At 31.2% G+C, this 16095-nt stretch overlaps 1 protein-coding gene across 1 annotated transcript; it reads right to left on the bottom strand.

The window, feature by feature from the left end:
* Positions 1 to 11292: 11292 nt before the first annotated feature.
* On the bottom strand, positions 11293 to 13031 carry LOC123903009 (E3 ubiquitin-protein ligase PUB24-like). Its single transcript, XM_045952860.1, has one exon. It carries the CDS (start codon positions 12918 to 12920, stop codon positions 11700 to 11702), a length of 1221 nt encoding a protein of 406 aa, XP_045808816.1. The 5' UTR covers positions 12921 to 13031; the 3' UTR covers positions 11293 to 11699.
* Between the last annotated feature and the right edge of the window lie 3064 nt (positions 13032 to 16095).

Genomic DNA, 16095 nt, shown 5'->3' on the forward strand with positions numbered 1-16095 from the left:
TTTATGACGCAGCTACACTGTAAAAAACACCGGATCAAGAAATATTTATAAAAAAGTCATAATTAGCAAAAAGTAATCACAACATCAACAACATTCACATTTTAGCGTCTGAACGCAACATAATAGGGTTCATAACATAAAGCGTGAACAAAACCAGTTTCAGTAAATAAATAAAAACTAAAAACAATTATGTAAATATGAGTAAATGTGCACTAACCTCTTGTTTGTTTGACTATAATTTTCACTTGTGAAGGGATTTCAACCACAAATGTGAGGAAAACAATGAATTTGATGAGAGTTTTGCGATTTATGTTTTTGGAGAAGTTTTGATTTTTTTTTAGATACTAATAAAATGAGGCGGAAGGTGATGGGTCATTATAATGCACAGAACTATGAGCGAACTTGTACTACGTAAAAAACACTTTTATTTGGGGAATGTGACGAGTTCAAAGTCAAAATAATTTTGTAGTTTGCGATAAGGGTGTGAAATATGTTCGCTATTTTTATAATTTCACAAAGACGTGTGAGAAAATTATTAAGAGGCTAAAAAAGATATACTCTTTGTTCAGATCTTCCTAAATTTCTATACAGAAAAATGCTAAACAAGACACTAGTTAAGCATATTAATATGAAAATTTTGTCTTGAAATTTATGAATTAAATTAAAAGTGTTATGAAACTAATATAAACATAACTAAGAATATAGAAGAATAGAGATGAAGGAGAGAAGAGAGAAAGAGTAGAGTTTGTATATTCCCTCCAAGGTGTGTATTACATTGTAACAAAGGGATCCTATTTATAGGACACATTTAGGGGACAAGAAAACCTACACAATAATTAGTCAATAAACTTTGGCGGATTGTTGTGTGAAAAAATCTATTTGAATATGGTTCATGTTAAGTGGAATAATCCACAGGAAGGGTGAGTTAAACTTAATACGGATGGTTTGTGGGTGGCCGGATAGGATGTGGTGGTATTTTAAGAGGGAGTCATGGTGAGTGGTTGAGAGGTTTCACAAAATTTATTGGACATGGTAATGCTTTCTTGGCTGAGTTGTGGGGTGTTTTGGAGGGGCTTTCATATGCGCAGAGGCTTAATATTGAATCAGTGGAGTTGAATGTCGATTCCATAATTGTTGTTGGATCCATGACTTCAAATAGATGTGGGAGCCCCGTTGGGAGAGCTATTGTAGAGAATATTCAGAGTTTGTTAGCCTTGGATTGGACAGTTGTGGTTCATCATATATACTGGGAAGTAAATATGTGCGCAGATGCGTTTAGCTAATTATAATTGTTTGAAGGATACTCGGATTTATATTTTGAGGCATGTCAGCCATTTGTTAGCTCTTTGTTGCTTGATGATGTTATGAGAGTTGCACCCCCTTGATTAAATTCCTTGTAATATCCTTTCTTTTGGGCTTAGGCCCTTGTTGTTTTCAACAAAAAAAAATTACTTAAAATCAACATCTTTTAAATATCTCCGACATAAAAATTAGAATATTTATAATACACCACTTATAATTATGTCATACTTCAATGTTTTCATATTGTTTTACTACTAGAAATGAGTAAATAAAGAGTGCGTTGGAGCGTACAATTCATACATAGACAATGTTCTTATCATTAATCAATTAAAGGATTATATACCTTCTGAATTATTTTGATCTTAGGGCTTAGATTCACCCAAGATGCTGTTAATTATTAATTTATATTTTATGTTGTTTTTAATTAATTTCAATTAGAGCACACATGTTTAACTAGGTTCTTGTATGAGATTTGGTTAAGATTGAATCTTAGGGTTATTGGGAGTTTTGTTGTCTTTGTTATGCATTTGAAATTGTAGTCGTGTTGCATTATGTATTATTCAAATAAAGGGCATCTTATTTATTTATATTTTCATATATCTCCAAAATTTTAATCTATTGAGTATTTGTTATCACACGGGTTCAACTTCTAAGTACGTTATATGTTCCTTATATTCACTACACAATATACCGGACTTAGAAGTTGAACTCGTGTGATAACAAATATTCAATAGATTAAAATTTTGGAGATATGAAAATATAAATAAACAAGATGCCCTTTATTTGAATAATAGATAATTCAACACGACTACAATTTCAAATACATAACATAGACAACAAAACCTTCCAATAACCCTAAAATCCAATATTAACCAAATCACATAAATGAAACTAGTTAAATATGTGTGCTATAATTGGAATTAACTAAAAAATAAAAGTGAAAAGTGAAAATATAAGTTAATAGTTAAGGGAAGGTGGATCTAAGACCTTAGATCAAAATAATCCAAAGGGTGCATATCCTCCTCCTCTTGCTCTCATATTGTAGAAACCAATTACACACGAGGTTACAACATTGGGTTTTGAAATAATTGTGTCAGAAACATTTGAGGTTGCACGACGCCTTTGTTTTAAGGTGGGAATAATGAGAGATAACAACCTCTAACTATATTAACATTGGAGTGGTCAAAGAAAAATAATTTCTCACCGGATGAAAACACAATGAGAGCAACTTCTGCACCATAAAGAGTGCAAAGCTCACTAGCTTTCTTGAAGAGCCTGCTATGGTGCTTCAGGAAATTCAATTTTCCTTCCGTTTGACATGGATGAAACACAAAAAGAGAGAAGCGAGAACAAACAGGTGGTTATGTTTGTGACTTTAGAGTAAGAAATGACACATTGAAATAAGGTCCGAAGAGGTAATTTTATAGTCTAGTTTTATGTGTATATTCTCACCCATTTCAAGACGTGGTTTAGCACACGTGTGGATGTCTTTTTTTAAAATGATTCACCTTTTTCCTACATTTTAAAATATTTTCTAAATCTGGTTCAAAAAAAAAAAAATCTAAATCGGATGATTTTCATCGAATCTCATATTTCATCGTTTATATGGTATGTAATTCAATGTAAAACAACGACGCTGTTTTGCCAAATTGTATACTGCATCCATCTCTAATTATAAGACCCTTTTACAAAAATGTTTATCCCTAAATATAAAACTCTTTACAAATTTTTAGATATATTTATAAAAAATGAACATTGAATACATTTAACACAGGGGATAGTTTATGCAGTTGTTAAAAACAAAAAAGGGGTCAAAGATATGTTTTTTTTTTACTAATAAAAGGTGTCAAAGATTTGTTTATTTTTTTAACGTAAAAAAAAAAAAAGATTTGTTTATTTTTTGACTAATAAAAGGTGTCAAAGTTGTTATTCAATATATCAATTTTCACTTTTCTAAAAAAATAAAATCCTTTTATCATTGATGAAAAAATCAGGTCCAAATCTATAAATCAGTCATTTGCAAAAATCATTTTTTTTACACCATTCTTAAAATGTATGAACTATTCTTAAATATAAAGCAAAATATAGGTCGAAAGTCTAAGTACGCCCCGTGTCCATCTTTTGGACAATTAACTGAAGATAAGAAGAAGACAAATAGAAAATTGGGTTTGTGATGGTGGCTCTGCAAGTGCACAAAATCACAACCAAGTAATAAAGTGATAAGTTATCGTTCTCCACAGGGATTGTGCCAAAATTACTAGTTTCGCTTAAGAATTTAGAAATTAAAAGTGTTTTGCATTCGCTTTGTTGGTTTGAAAGAGTTTGGTTTAATAAAAGTAAATAACAATAAAGTAAAGAAGAAGAAAGTAAAGAGCAATAATGATAAAAGAGTGTGTGAGTAGACACACGAGGTGATTAAGTGTTTCAAATCTCTCCCTTATTCCTGCTTGGTAACTGTCGTTATACTTTTCTTCATTACTAGTTATAATCTATCGGATTAATTTCTATTAAAATAAGCCTATTATTACTATTCTTATTTCTATTGCAATATGACTTAGGACTAATCAATGCTTTGATAGGTTTAACCTTCGTTTCATCGTATCATTACCTTTAACGGGTTCAGCCTCTTAGAGTACGTCCTAACCTTTAGAAGTTCAGTATTTAACAAGTTCTCTACGCCCGCTTGATTAACCTAATCATTGCAGAATTTAACTATGTGTGATTCTTAATCCTGCCCCCTTCCTCAGATACTGAATTTAATGGTCTCATGGTTGGTCGAATGTCTTTTTAGTCTGGCCTATTATTCTGTTGTCACGGATCAGTTAATTTCCTAGGTTCATTCAATAATGTGATCAATATTAAGAATGAAGAATTAAAACAAGACAATTGTAGAAAATAACTTAATAACAATCAAATATAAACTTTTTCGAACCATAATTACATGTCTCAAGCATTCATAAGGGAGTTCATCTACTCTAATCTAGGAAAAATAAATTACAAAGACAATAAAAGAAAATAACCTTATTGGCCTTGGAGTTTTCTGGCCCTCCTTGCCTCCTCCTTAGAGTTCTCCTAACTCTAGAGTGAATATTGAATAACTCTCAATATTTCTGAATGAATAATTGTGAAGGAGAATGACTCTATTTATAGTTTTTCAGTTGGATTTGGGCTTTTTCTGCGCTCCATCATATCCATCGTGGCCACAATACCGTTCAGAATTGTCTCATCGTGACTACGATGGGTCGTATCATGGCACGATGAAGATTTTATTCAGATTTTCTTGTTTTATTTCACCGTCTCCATCGTACCACGCCTGCTCTCATCGTGGTTATGATGGTGCACGCTGTTTTTGACGTTTTTGCCCTTTTTTATGTTTTTTCCACTTTTCTTGTTTCTTGGCCAAGTAACTTCATTTTTCCAGGTATTTGCTAGCTTTTGGTCTTCAATTGCTACTAAAAATATCCTAAAATACTACTAAAAACATCATATAATTGACTGTCATCAGTTTGTCTAAATCTTCTCCATCATCATCTGGACATCAAATGATTATTCATCTCTAGATATCTATACAGATGATCAGAAAATTAAATCAACATCTCACTCTATCATCTGGATATAAGAAGACTTTTATCATCCTCTCAAACCAACCTCTACAAATTTATCTTCTATGGAGTACACTACACGTCATCAATATTCAAATAGTAGTGCGTGTCTCCTTACAACAGTCAAGAAATGACAGCTCGGATCAGAGGTACCCTTCCCTAAATTCGCGGTTTAAAAAATTATTTGTACACCCATACCCGCGTGGGAAACAACTTTAATACTCGTATACCCATACCCTCTAGGTACCTAAGTGCCCTTACTCGTAGATGTTATACCCACACTCTAAATATAGAATAAAATTCGTTTGTGGTCTAGTATCTTATATTCCGTAGAAATTTAGTTTTTTAGTTTTTACTTTCTTTCCTTTTTCCGTCTAGGTCATTTAGCTTTTGAAATGTGCCTAATGCAATGCAAGCCCCCAACGTAAAAAAAATCGATGAATGGAGAAGAAATTTTTTACTACGACACAGATGAAAATGATAAAGTGAAACTAGAGAATTAGATTTATTTTTTAAAGTTTCTTATTAGATGATAGTGTGAGGTGGTTTTATATTGTCATTATATATAAATTAATTGATATAAATAAAGTTAATTTATTTTAATATTTAAAACTTTAGTTAAAATTAAAATATATATATATATATATATATATATATATATATATATATATATATATATATATATATATATATATATATATATATATATATATATATATATATATATATATATGTGGGTGTAGGGTGGGTATTAAAGTACCCGCACTCATACTCGGTTAATTTTACAGGTAATCATTTGTACCATGCTCATATCTATAGTGCAGGTTTTTATCCTAACCCACTATACATGTGTATATTTTTTGCGGGTACTCATAGGGTGTGAGTCAAATTGCCATCACTAGATGGAAACTACTTGTCTCCTCATATCACCTCTTTGCAAAATCAAACAATAGGGGCAAATCAATAAATGTGAAACCGGTGGTGGATAAGCGCCTGTCAGTCCTTGGTGCTCGACGGCTTCATCAAACCACTGAAGTTATTGAGTATTCAACAAGTTCATTTTTTGTTGTTGCTGACACATGTAAGAACTTGATGATCCTGCACAAAAATAAATAGACATTTGTAATGTATATCCCCATCATATAGAAGTCGGGAAATATGGCCCCGTAAAGAGACACTACAAACTTATCATAGGGACTTTCAGGACACACATCAGGCTCAAGCTAAACTGTGAATATATGGATTGACAGGAATATTTTTATTTTGATGATTGATAAAAGAAGTCTAAGAATGACAATGATGCAAAAAGCAAAAAAGATAATCAAGTTTTCAAGAATTTGATTATAGACTTATTGGATTATAATCCATGTATTTTTAGAATCCTTATGTGAGTAGTATAAATAGCTTTCATCAAAATATATCACACAGTCACAATAATTTTTATTTAAATATGATTTTGCATGAAAATATTTTTGCATGAAATATCATAATTTAATTTGGAAATTGCATAATTTTTTCTGACATACAAAATGATTTTAATTAGCATGGTTGGACTTGTTTCATGCGTATATTTCATTTGAAATAAGAAAGATAATACATTACCTAATTAAGGTTTGCTCAAAAAGCCATTCATTTTGTTTCCATCATATATGAGTGAGCAACGGCTATTTTAATCAAAGCCTTTCACTAAGTTTCCATTGTTAAGTTTCAACGGCTATTTTATTTCTAAGGCACATTATTCTCTTTTGTCCTATACATATAGGTGCTATGGTAGCTCTTCAAAGAACGAAATTTTGCATCAAAATACTATTAAAAAACAATACTCATTATTTTCAAACTTGCTAATATATTTTCTTGAGAACTCTTTTTTATACTACATAGTTTACTTGTTGTACTTATGCTTCAATTTGTTTTATCTACACATATGGTGTAATATATTGTAACTCAATTTATTCTACTTGTGTTGGGTGCGATCTCCCAAGGTTTTTAAGAGAGGTGATATCTCTTGGTTTAGAAACTCTTGCATAAGGGAGGTGATATCCCATTGTTTGTGTTGAGAGTTCTCAGTTGTAAAGGTTATTAGCTTATCCTGTTATAAAAGCTTGGTTTACTGAAATCTCAAGGTGTTGTCCTTGAGGACTGGAGTAAACCCTTTGTTTTTTGCCGAACCAGGATAATTTCTTTGTGTTTTTCATCTTACCCTTTCATCTCTTTTATTTCTCGCTGCAAGTTATTTTTATTTGGTTAAAATATTTTAAGTGCTTATTTTTAATTAGTTTTTTGAGTACACAATTCACCCCCTCTTGTGTTGTTTGGAGTCACTTAACTGCATCTCAGGTTGGGCTTCTTGCATCTCATCATCCTCTTGCTCGGGAGTGGATTCTCTCCCGTGGATAAAAAACTAGAGGAATTAATGTGCAATCTCATCCCTCTATTTCTTTTAATTTAAAATCAATGGCCATGATTAAAACACAAAGTCTAATGTGGGTCCACTTCTCTTCTCTTTCCTGACCTTTCTTCAACAACACCCAAACCACCCAAATTTTTTTATTTCTGTTATTGCATTCTGCTACATACGAATCTTTAAAATCAAAATGTAATTTTCTTCTCTGAATTTTGTTACAAATTCCATAAACATTTTATGTTAAATTTTTACAAACGGTTAATGAAAAACCCAATTTTTGAAAACATACTTGTGCAGAATTTTCATTCAATTAATAAAAACTCAATTTTTACAAGTTTCATAACCTCTCTTATTCTCTATTAAATTTATGTTTGTCTCTGCAATTGTGATTTTTGGGGGTGATTATGATGGTGATTGAAGAACTGAAAAATGGTTGTTGAAGTTTTGAAGAAGATGGAAGCCTAGGGAGAAGAGACAAAATATGTTATGCTCTTTGTATTAATCCTAACCATTGATTTCTCACTGAAAGAAATGAAGAGTTGAGATTTATCAACATTATTTTCTCCAGTTTTTGGCCCACGGGAGACAATCCATTTTTTTCCCTCTATTGTGATTAAAATTTTATTTATGACGCAGCTACACTATAAAAAACACAGGATCAAGAAATATTTATAAAAAAGTCATAATTAGCAAAAAGTAATCAGTAATCACAACATCAACAACATTCACGTTTTAGCGTCTGAACGCAACATAATAGGGTTCATAACATAAAGCGCGAATAGCGTAAAAAAAAAACATAAAGCGCGAACAAAACCAATTTCAGAAAATAAATAAAAACTAAAAAAAAATTATGTAAATATGAGTAAATGTGCACTAACCTCTTGTTTGTTTGACTATAATTTTCAATTGTGAAGGGATTTCAACCACAAATGTGAAGAAAACAATGAATTTGATGAGAGTTTTGCGTTTTAGGTTTTTGGAGAAGTTTTGATTTTTTGTTTTTGTTGGTATTAGTTTTGATTTTTTTTAGATACTAATAAAATGAGGCGGAGGATGATGGGTCATTATAATGCACAGAACTATGAGCGAACTTGTACTATGTAAAAAACACTTCTATTTGGGGAGCGTGACGAGTTCAAAGTCAAAATAATTTTGTAGTTTGCAATAAGGGTGTGAAATATGTTCGCTATTTTTATAATTTCACAAAGATGCGTGAGAAAATTTTTAAGAGGCTAAAAAAGATATACTCTTTGTTCAGATCTTCCTATATTTCTATACAGAAAAATGTTAAACAAGGTACTAGTTAAGCATATTAATATGAAAATTTTGTCTTGAAATTTGTGAATTAAATTAAAAGTGTAAAAAGTCATCTTATTAAAAGTGTCTCGGGACATTGTTTATCATAACCAATATACTCCCTCCGTCTCATATTATAAGCAAAAAAAAAAAAGTTTTCACACTTATTAAGAAAAGTTGAATATGATAATTTGAAGTATGACTGTTTGTGTTTTTCTTGAAATAAGTTTAATTGGAAGATGTAAAAAGAATTTTTATTGATTACGGGGAAAATAAAAGAGAGTAAATTAAATGCATTTTTGATTAAATTTCACGAGAACAAGTAAAAGTAAATCTTGAAAATGATAAAAATAAATTATTTTTGTTTATAATTTGGGATAAGAAAAACTAATATTTTTTTCTTATAATATGAGACGTAGTATGAGACGTAGGGATTATATGTCCTCATTTAGATTTTTTATTTTTTTTCCTTTGTCGCTTGTTTTCCTTTTTTGTGGTTATCTTGGTTTGTATTGGAAATGGATTAAATGCTGTTACTGCGTTGACGCAGTACTCATTTCCAACCGTCCGATCAATATAAGCGGCTGAGATTAAACTGTGTTTAAATTACTCTAATCAATCATAGTCGTCCGATTGCTTTTAGACGGCTGAGATTTCTTACTGCGTGTAACTGCGTGAACAGTTACAGCAGGCAATCCTAATCCGTTTGTATTGTCTTGTTTTCTTCCCTGTTTGTTTTAGTTTGACTTGTATTTTTTGAAAAGGTAGTTGTTTGAATTGCATTAGTTTGTTCTGTATCGATTTATTTAATTTTTCTATATAGATAGTTTAGCCACTTAATTCTTTTTTTTTTTTTTGAATGAATCGAAAACCTTTTTAAAAAGTCCAACTTGAAGATAATACAAGGCTTCATTTTTCTACGGTCATCACCTATAATCTCATTTAATATTAGAGTCTTCTAGACTGTTCTCTTCTTGAAAAATAGTAACCATCGATAAGAATTTGTTGTGGTCGCCAGTCAAACACATCGTGCTATATTCCTCTAATTGCAGGACCGTTATTACTTTTCAAACATAATCAATGAAAGATGTTTGATATGTTAGATTATATTAATGTAATAATGTGTAGTAGAGTCGAAATGATAAGCACCGAAACTCACACATTTAATATGAGGAATTGAAGTTCGAACTCTGTAGTAATGTCTGATTTAACAATTTTGAAATTTCTACTAGAAGTTTGGATGAATTATTGTCAGATTTATTATGTAATATTTAGATGAATTAGATGTCAAAATTTTTAGAATATATTGTTAATCTTAATTATATGATCATATATATCATATTACGTTTGTTGGGCCAATGTGGAAGAGTGCAAGGTCTTGTGTGGAATAGAGATAGCAATCTCTCATCATACACACAAAGACACTCAAGGATTTGAACTAAATGAAAGAACTAATGTAATAATTTGCAGTTAATTAAAACCTTTAATCTTCAAGATAAAGATTATTATTTGTTCATGTTACAATTTAGGATTAGAAATTGTACATAGTTTACAAATTCAACCATGATAACCTCTCCCAAGTTTTCCCTTTATTTGAAATTTAATTTACTATGTTGCAAACATATATTTTCTATCTTGTTTTATCCATAGACAATGTGACAAACTTAAGATTTTTTTTTACTCATGACAAACATATGACTTAAAACTCATGCAACCCAACCGTAAGATCCCAAATTTGTACAAGAGTGAATATGTCTGGTTTAATAATATTGATATTATAGTTAAACATTACAGACTTTTGTGGTAATTGAGAGGTGAGTTAAGTCCTACATTTCTTAGAAAAGTTAAAGTTGAATACTTTTCATAAAATTAATGTCTTAAGATTTTGGGTATAGTACTGTATACATGTGATGTTCAACTTTGTATGGTTGCTCTTAAGTCCAATATGGATGATCTCACGGGCTATCCCCTCACAACTCAACAATAGTATCATAGTAGATATATTGACGAAGGTTTCGACCAAATCTTTGTAACGAAAGTTTTGATGATAATAAATATGGTCAAGCGGCGAGTCTCGTTGAATAGTGACAACGACATTGCAAGTGATTGAATGATAAAAACAGACTTCTGCTTGAGGGAGAGCATACACTACTGACAGGATTCATAAATCTAATGACTTAAGCTTTTGAGTAAAAATGTAGTATCCAACTCACTTGTATGATTGATCTTAAGCTAAATGCATATGATTTCTCAAACTATACCTCATGACCCGACACAAACATAATTTGTTATAATAATTATTTTACAAAGCAACCAAAGATGGACTACTTGATATACTCCCCCGTCCCAAATGAGTGAGTTATTTTGACTATATGTACTATTCACATATCTTGTTTTGATCCTATTTTTTTACTAATAAATAAAAACAAATATTAGCATATAAGATGTTGGATTTATCCCGATGAGTATTTTCAAAATATCATATTTTTATAATTTTTACTATTATACAATTAAAAATATTAATCGTCAAAGTTATACATTGGCATGCGTGACGCAATCAACTGACTCATCGTGGGACTGACAGTAACAATTATATGTAGTACATAATGTAGGCTGTAGGCATTTAGAAACCGATTCAACCTAGTGAAGCCAAACAAATTGATCCAAATTTAATAACCAAAAATTGAATAAAGGAAATCAAACAATGAAAGATTGTTTTGTTATCTTAAAATATACTTTTTTTTCCAGAGATATATCACACTTGAGTGACTTGTAACACAAATACAATACAAAAACTACTTTCAATAGTACTTCTTCAAAGATCTTAAAAGTTAATTAAAGTAATGAAGATACATGTTATTGCATAATAAATCCCATTAATTTCACCTATGCTATGAATTCTAGGGAAATGGATTTGGTGAAGTAACTTGCAGTTACTCACCTGGATCGTCCGATCTGGAATTAATGGACAGACTGATTTTTTCTTGATTTTGATGATATGTAATTTTAACTGTTCTATTGATGATCAACGGCTCAGATTAGCTACTGCGAAACACTGCGGCAAATAATTACCGCTAGGAAACCGGATCCGAAATCTAGCTAGCATAGAAAGAAGTTTGAGGAAAGCAAGGAGAATTCTTCCAAACCTCAGAATGAGCCTTAAACATTTGCATAACTTTATCTTTCAAATACTTAGCATGATCACCTTGTAACAAAACAAAAAGCTTTTTAACAGTTCCAACTTTTAACATCTCATCCAAAACATTCTTTGTAGCTGAAAATTTAGATATCAATGAAAGTATAAAAACACCTCTATCATCCACTGTCATTGAACCCTTCATGATTCTTTCAGTTAACACTGCAATTGAACCTTCATGACTCAAAAACTGAAATCTACCATTAGCACAAGAACACAAATGAAACAAAATCCCAAATGTTAGTTCTGTGATTCTCTTTTCGTGTGCCGCGGTTAATTCGATCTCTATTAATTCGTGAACAACGCCGACTTCAACCATCATTAACCTGTTTCTTCCCAAAGGACAACAACATAGTAAAACATGTAAAGCAGAACACAAACCTTGTTGTGTTAATACTCCATGTTTTAAAACATTCACAATCTTTTCGAAAAACTCGGGTTTTAGTCTCTCTAAAAGAATGGAATCACATTTGTTTATGAATCTTTTAAGAACTATAACTGCATGAGATTTCACTGCAACAGAGTTTTTTACTTCTGAAGATAAAATCCATGTTAAAGAATCTAATATTTGATCATTTTCAGATAAAAGATTCTTAACTTCCTCAGTTGGAACCTTAACAAATTGTAAAAAACTAAGAGCTTCTTCAATACCTTCAAGAATTTCACCTTTTTTATAACAATCAACTAAGAACATAATCATCGATTTCGGCACACCGTTTTCCAACAAACACTTTCTATTTCTTTCATTCTCAGCAGCAAGTAATTCCAACTGCATTAAACTCTTGAGCTGAAATCTTGAATCTGTCATCTCTTTAAGAAGTTTTTGAACATGGGTTTTGTTAAGTGGTGGTTTTGGTGTTGGAATTCTATCAATACCAAATGAAGCATTTTGTGTACACCAAGATTGAATCAAACGACGAAGTGTATGATTTGGTGTTAAATCAGAATCTAATGGAAGAGGTTGTTTTGTAACAGGACATGTTGTGTTCTTGTTTCTGAATAACCAATGTTCAATGCTTTCTCTATCATATGTTATACCTGTTATAGCAGTAACAGGATCTTTCATTATTTGAAGAGAGATTGGACATATGAAATATTGTGGAACTTCAATTTCATCCATATGAAATGGGATTTTTTTTTTTTTTTTTGATCTAATGTGAAATGGAATATAGTTTGATGAAGAAAAAAATGTGGAAGTTTTTTATATGAGGTTTTATGATATTAGTCTTTGGTCTATGGTTTGGAAAAGTGTGAATAGTTGATATATTTGAAAATTTGGTACAAGAACGCGGTTTAATTAATAATAAATTTTATTTTTGGAATTATTATTTGGAGAGAGTGAGATTTTTGGAGAAGGTTCTAGTCTAAGGTCAAAGTATGTAAATGGGACATATTTATAAATTAGCCGATTTCCTTTTCAACATATTTACTAGGTAATTTCGACGCTCTACCTTACGATTTTCTCTATTCTCTTTTTTGGTAGAGTTTTTGTCTTCAGTGAAAATCAAACCACGTACCCTTAGATAAGTATATGTTCAATTCATTCTTATTACCAATTGAGGCAAAAATTCTACTAGAGAAAGGAGTAGAGAAGATCGTGAGATGACAGTGCCGGTGAGGGGACCCGAACTATTACATCAAAAGTCTAATACGTTAAATGTCATTGCAACTACCAATTCACTATAGTTGTAATTGACGTTGCACTTGATAACGAGGATCATGATTCAATCCCCCACAACTACGATCGGAATGAGGTTAGAACCACTTAATGCCAGAACTAACACCGAATCATATTAGACGGTCCAGTGGGCCAAATACTAGTAGTGAAAAAAAATTGAACTATTCTTATTTTGAAACTCTCAATATAATAAATTGAACAAGATGTTATATTATACTATTTGTATTATATACTTGCTCTGATCTTAATTAATTACTCCATCCGGTCGTAAATATAAGAGCAGATCTACTTTTTAGATTCATTGAGAATCTAATATATTTGGTCTATATTATAGTATAAATACATTGGATTTTCTTATATCTAAATTTTATAGATTTACTAAATAAAAAGAAAATTTTGTCTTGAAATTTGTGCATTCAATACTTTAAAGTGTAAAATTGAAAGAAAAAAAAAACCTTAAAAGTGTAAAAAAATTGTCTTACCAACATTAATTACTTTTATATTTTATTTTCTATTTTGGTATATTTAACAAGTATCTCGGGGAAACTGTTTAGCATAACTTATTAAAATATATATATGGTCAAAATAAATTATATGTTTAGTATATTTTTATAGTTATTTTAGAACGAAGAAAGTATTTTTTTCTTAATATTAACCATCTAATTTTTAAAATAATAAAGCTCCAATAATTTATCGTGAGCTAAGTAAAATTTGATTAAAAATATATAAGTATTCCATCTGTCCCTAAATATATACTCCTTCCGGCCTCATATGTAAGCAAAAATAGCATTTTTGGATTCATTGAAAAAGTGATGCATTTGGTCTATATTTTAGACTAAATACATCAATTTTCCAATGAATCTAAAAAGACAACTTTTGCTTGAGGCCGGAGGGAGTAAGACCTAGTTTGACCACTACACGTATGTCAATGCACAATTTTAATCACTAATATATTTAATTGTCTATTAGTAAAAATTATAAAACTAATATTATTTGATAAAGTTCATTAGTCACTTGAGTCCAATTATAAAATAATACGGTCAAAATAAGATACTTCCTCCTTCCCATTTTAAATGACCTATTTGACTATTTCACACAATTTAAGAAAAGTGCATAAATAAAAAAGAGAGAGTTGTACAATTACTAAACTGCCCTTATTTTTTTCATTACTAGTAGTAATGATTAAATTGATTGAGTATGCTACACTTAAACATAGGCCCACATAAAGGGTAAAATTGGAAAAAATGGTTTTGAGAATTGTATAAGTAATTTATTTTGGGACAAACGAAAGTCAAAAAAAGGTCATTTAAAATGGGACGGAGGAAGTACTCCCTCCGGTCTTATTTATAAGCAAAAGTCAACAAATTTTTTTGGCCTTAAATATAAGCAAAAGTTACCAAATTCAACTATATTAAATGCTATTGTTCCTAAAATACCCCTCATTAATTGTCTACTTTTTAAGATGATTGCATATTCCCAATGTAAATTTAATATATTGTAAATGATAGTTTAGTAAATACAATAACTTTCTTAATAAATGTGAAATGAGAGAATTTGCCTTATAATTAAGACCGACATTTTAATAAAAGTAGGTCTTATAAAAAGTGGCGGAAGAAGTATATTATCATTGATTACAGTAGCAGAGTGTTTGACTCGTATTGGGTATTCGACGACGTAACCATTCGGTGGTCAAAGGAAGAAAAACTGAAAGCGATGAACAAAGAAATAATGAGATATGAGAACCAGAATTAAATGTAAACAATTTATTGTAGCTTTGCGGTCATCTACTTCTTCGATCCACTAAATAAACAAAAACAATGTTAGTTTTCGGTTTTGAAAATCGTTTTGAAAATAATAGCAACTGTGAATTTATCGGCCGAGTCGCGGTTCGATACGCTCTCTTTAAGACGTTTCACGGCACTACCCAAATTGTGCAAGGTAGACTATCAACCGTGAAGTCCCCAGGATAAAACAGCCAATTCAAGCGAAATACCGTTAACTACTGCACTGTAGAAAACGGCCAGAAAAACACCTCCGATGGTTACTACGAACCAGTCTAGATTGATATGCAAATATCAATTCGAAGTGGTAAACCACTTTCTCTGAAACAACAAGAAAAAATAATTTGAAGTAAGAATATTGAGAGAGAGAAGAGAGAGTTGCAGTTTGCAGTTTTTGAACGTGAAATTAATTGTGAGAACTGATGTGTATATATAGGGAAAGAATGCAACTGATGTGGAGCAAGAAGTGGGAGAGAATCAGGGCCAGCACATCAAAAACGTGGCCACGATTTCAGGGATCTCAGTTATGACTGAGTTCAAATTAATAACGGTAATAATTCCGTTTGACTTGACATTAAGCACAAAAAACATGTGCGTTTTTGTTGAACCGGTCACAATTAGTGAAAATTAATTATTAATTAATTTTATCACTTCTGAGTATTAAAAAATTAAGATATCACCAAGCCCAAGCCCAAGCCCAAGCCCGGCCCGGCCCGAACCGAGCCGAGCCGAGCCGGCCGGACGGACGGACGGCGGCGGCGGCGCGCGTGTGTGATATTCGACATTGTGTGCGGTCTCCCTTTCTTACAAAAGTGGGTACCCCAAGGGCACACCCT

The sequence above is a fragment of the Trifolium pratense genome, linkage group LG1 (genome assembly GCF_020283565.1).
Source record: "Trifolium pratense cultivar HEN17-A07 linkage group LG1, ARS_RC_1.1, whole genome shotgun sequence".
Classification (NCBI taxonomy): domain Eukaryota; kingdom Viridiplantae; phylum Streptophyta; class Magnoliopsida; order Fabales; family Fabaceae; genus Trifolium; species Trifolium pratense.

Excerpts from the sequence above, each read along its gene's own strand:
- LOC123903009 (XM_045952860.1), bottom strand. The coding sequence starts at position 12,920 with ATGGATGAAATTGAAGTTCCACAATATTTCATATGTCCAATCTCTCTT.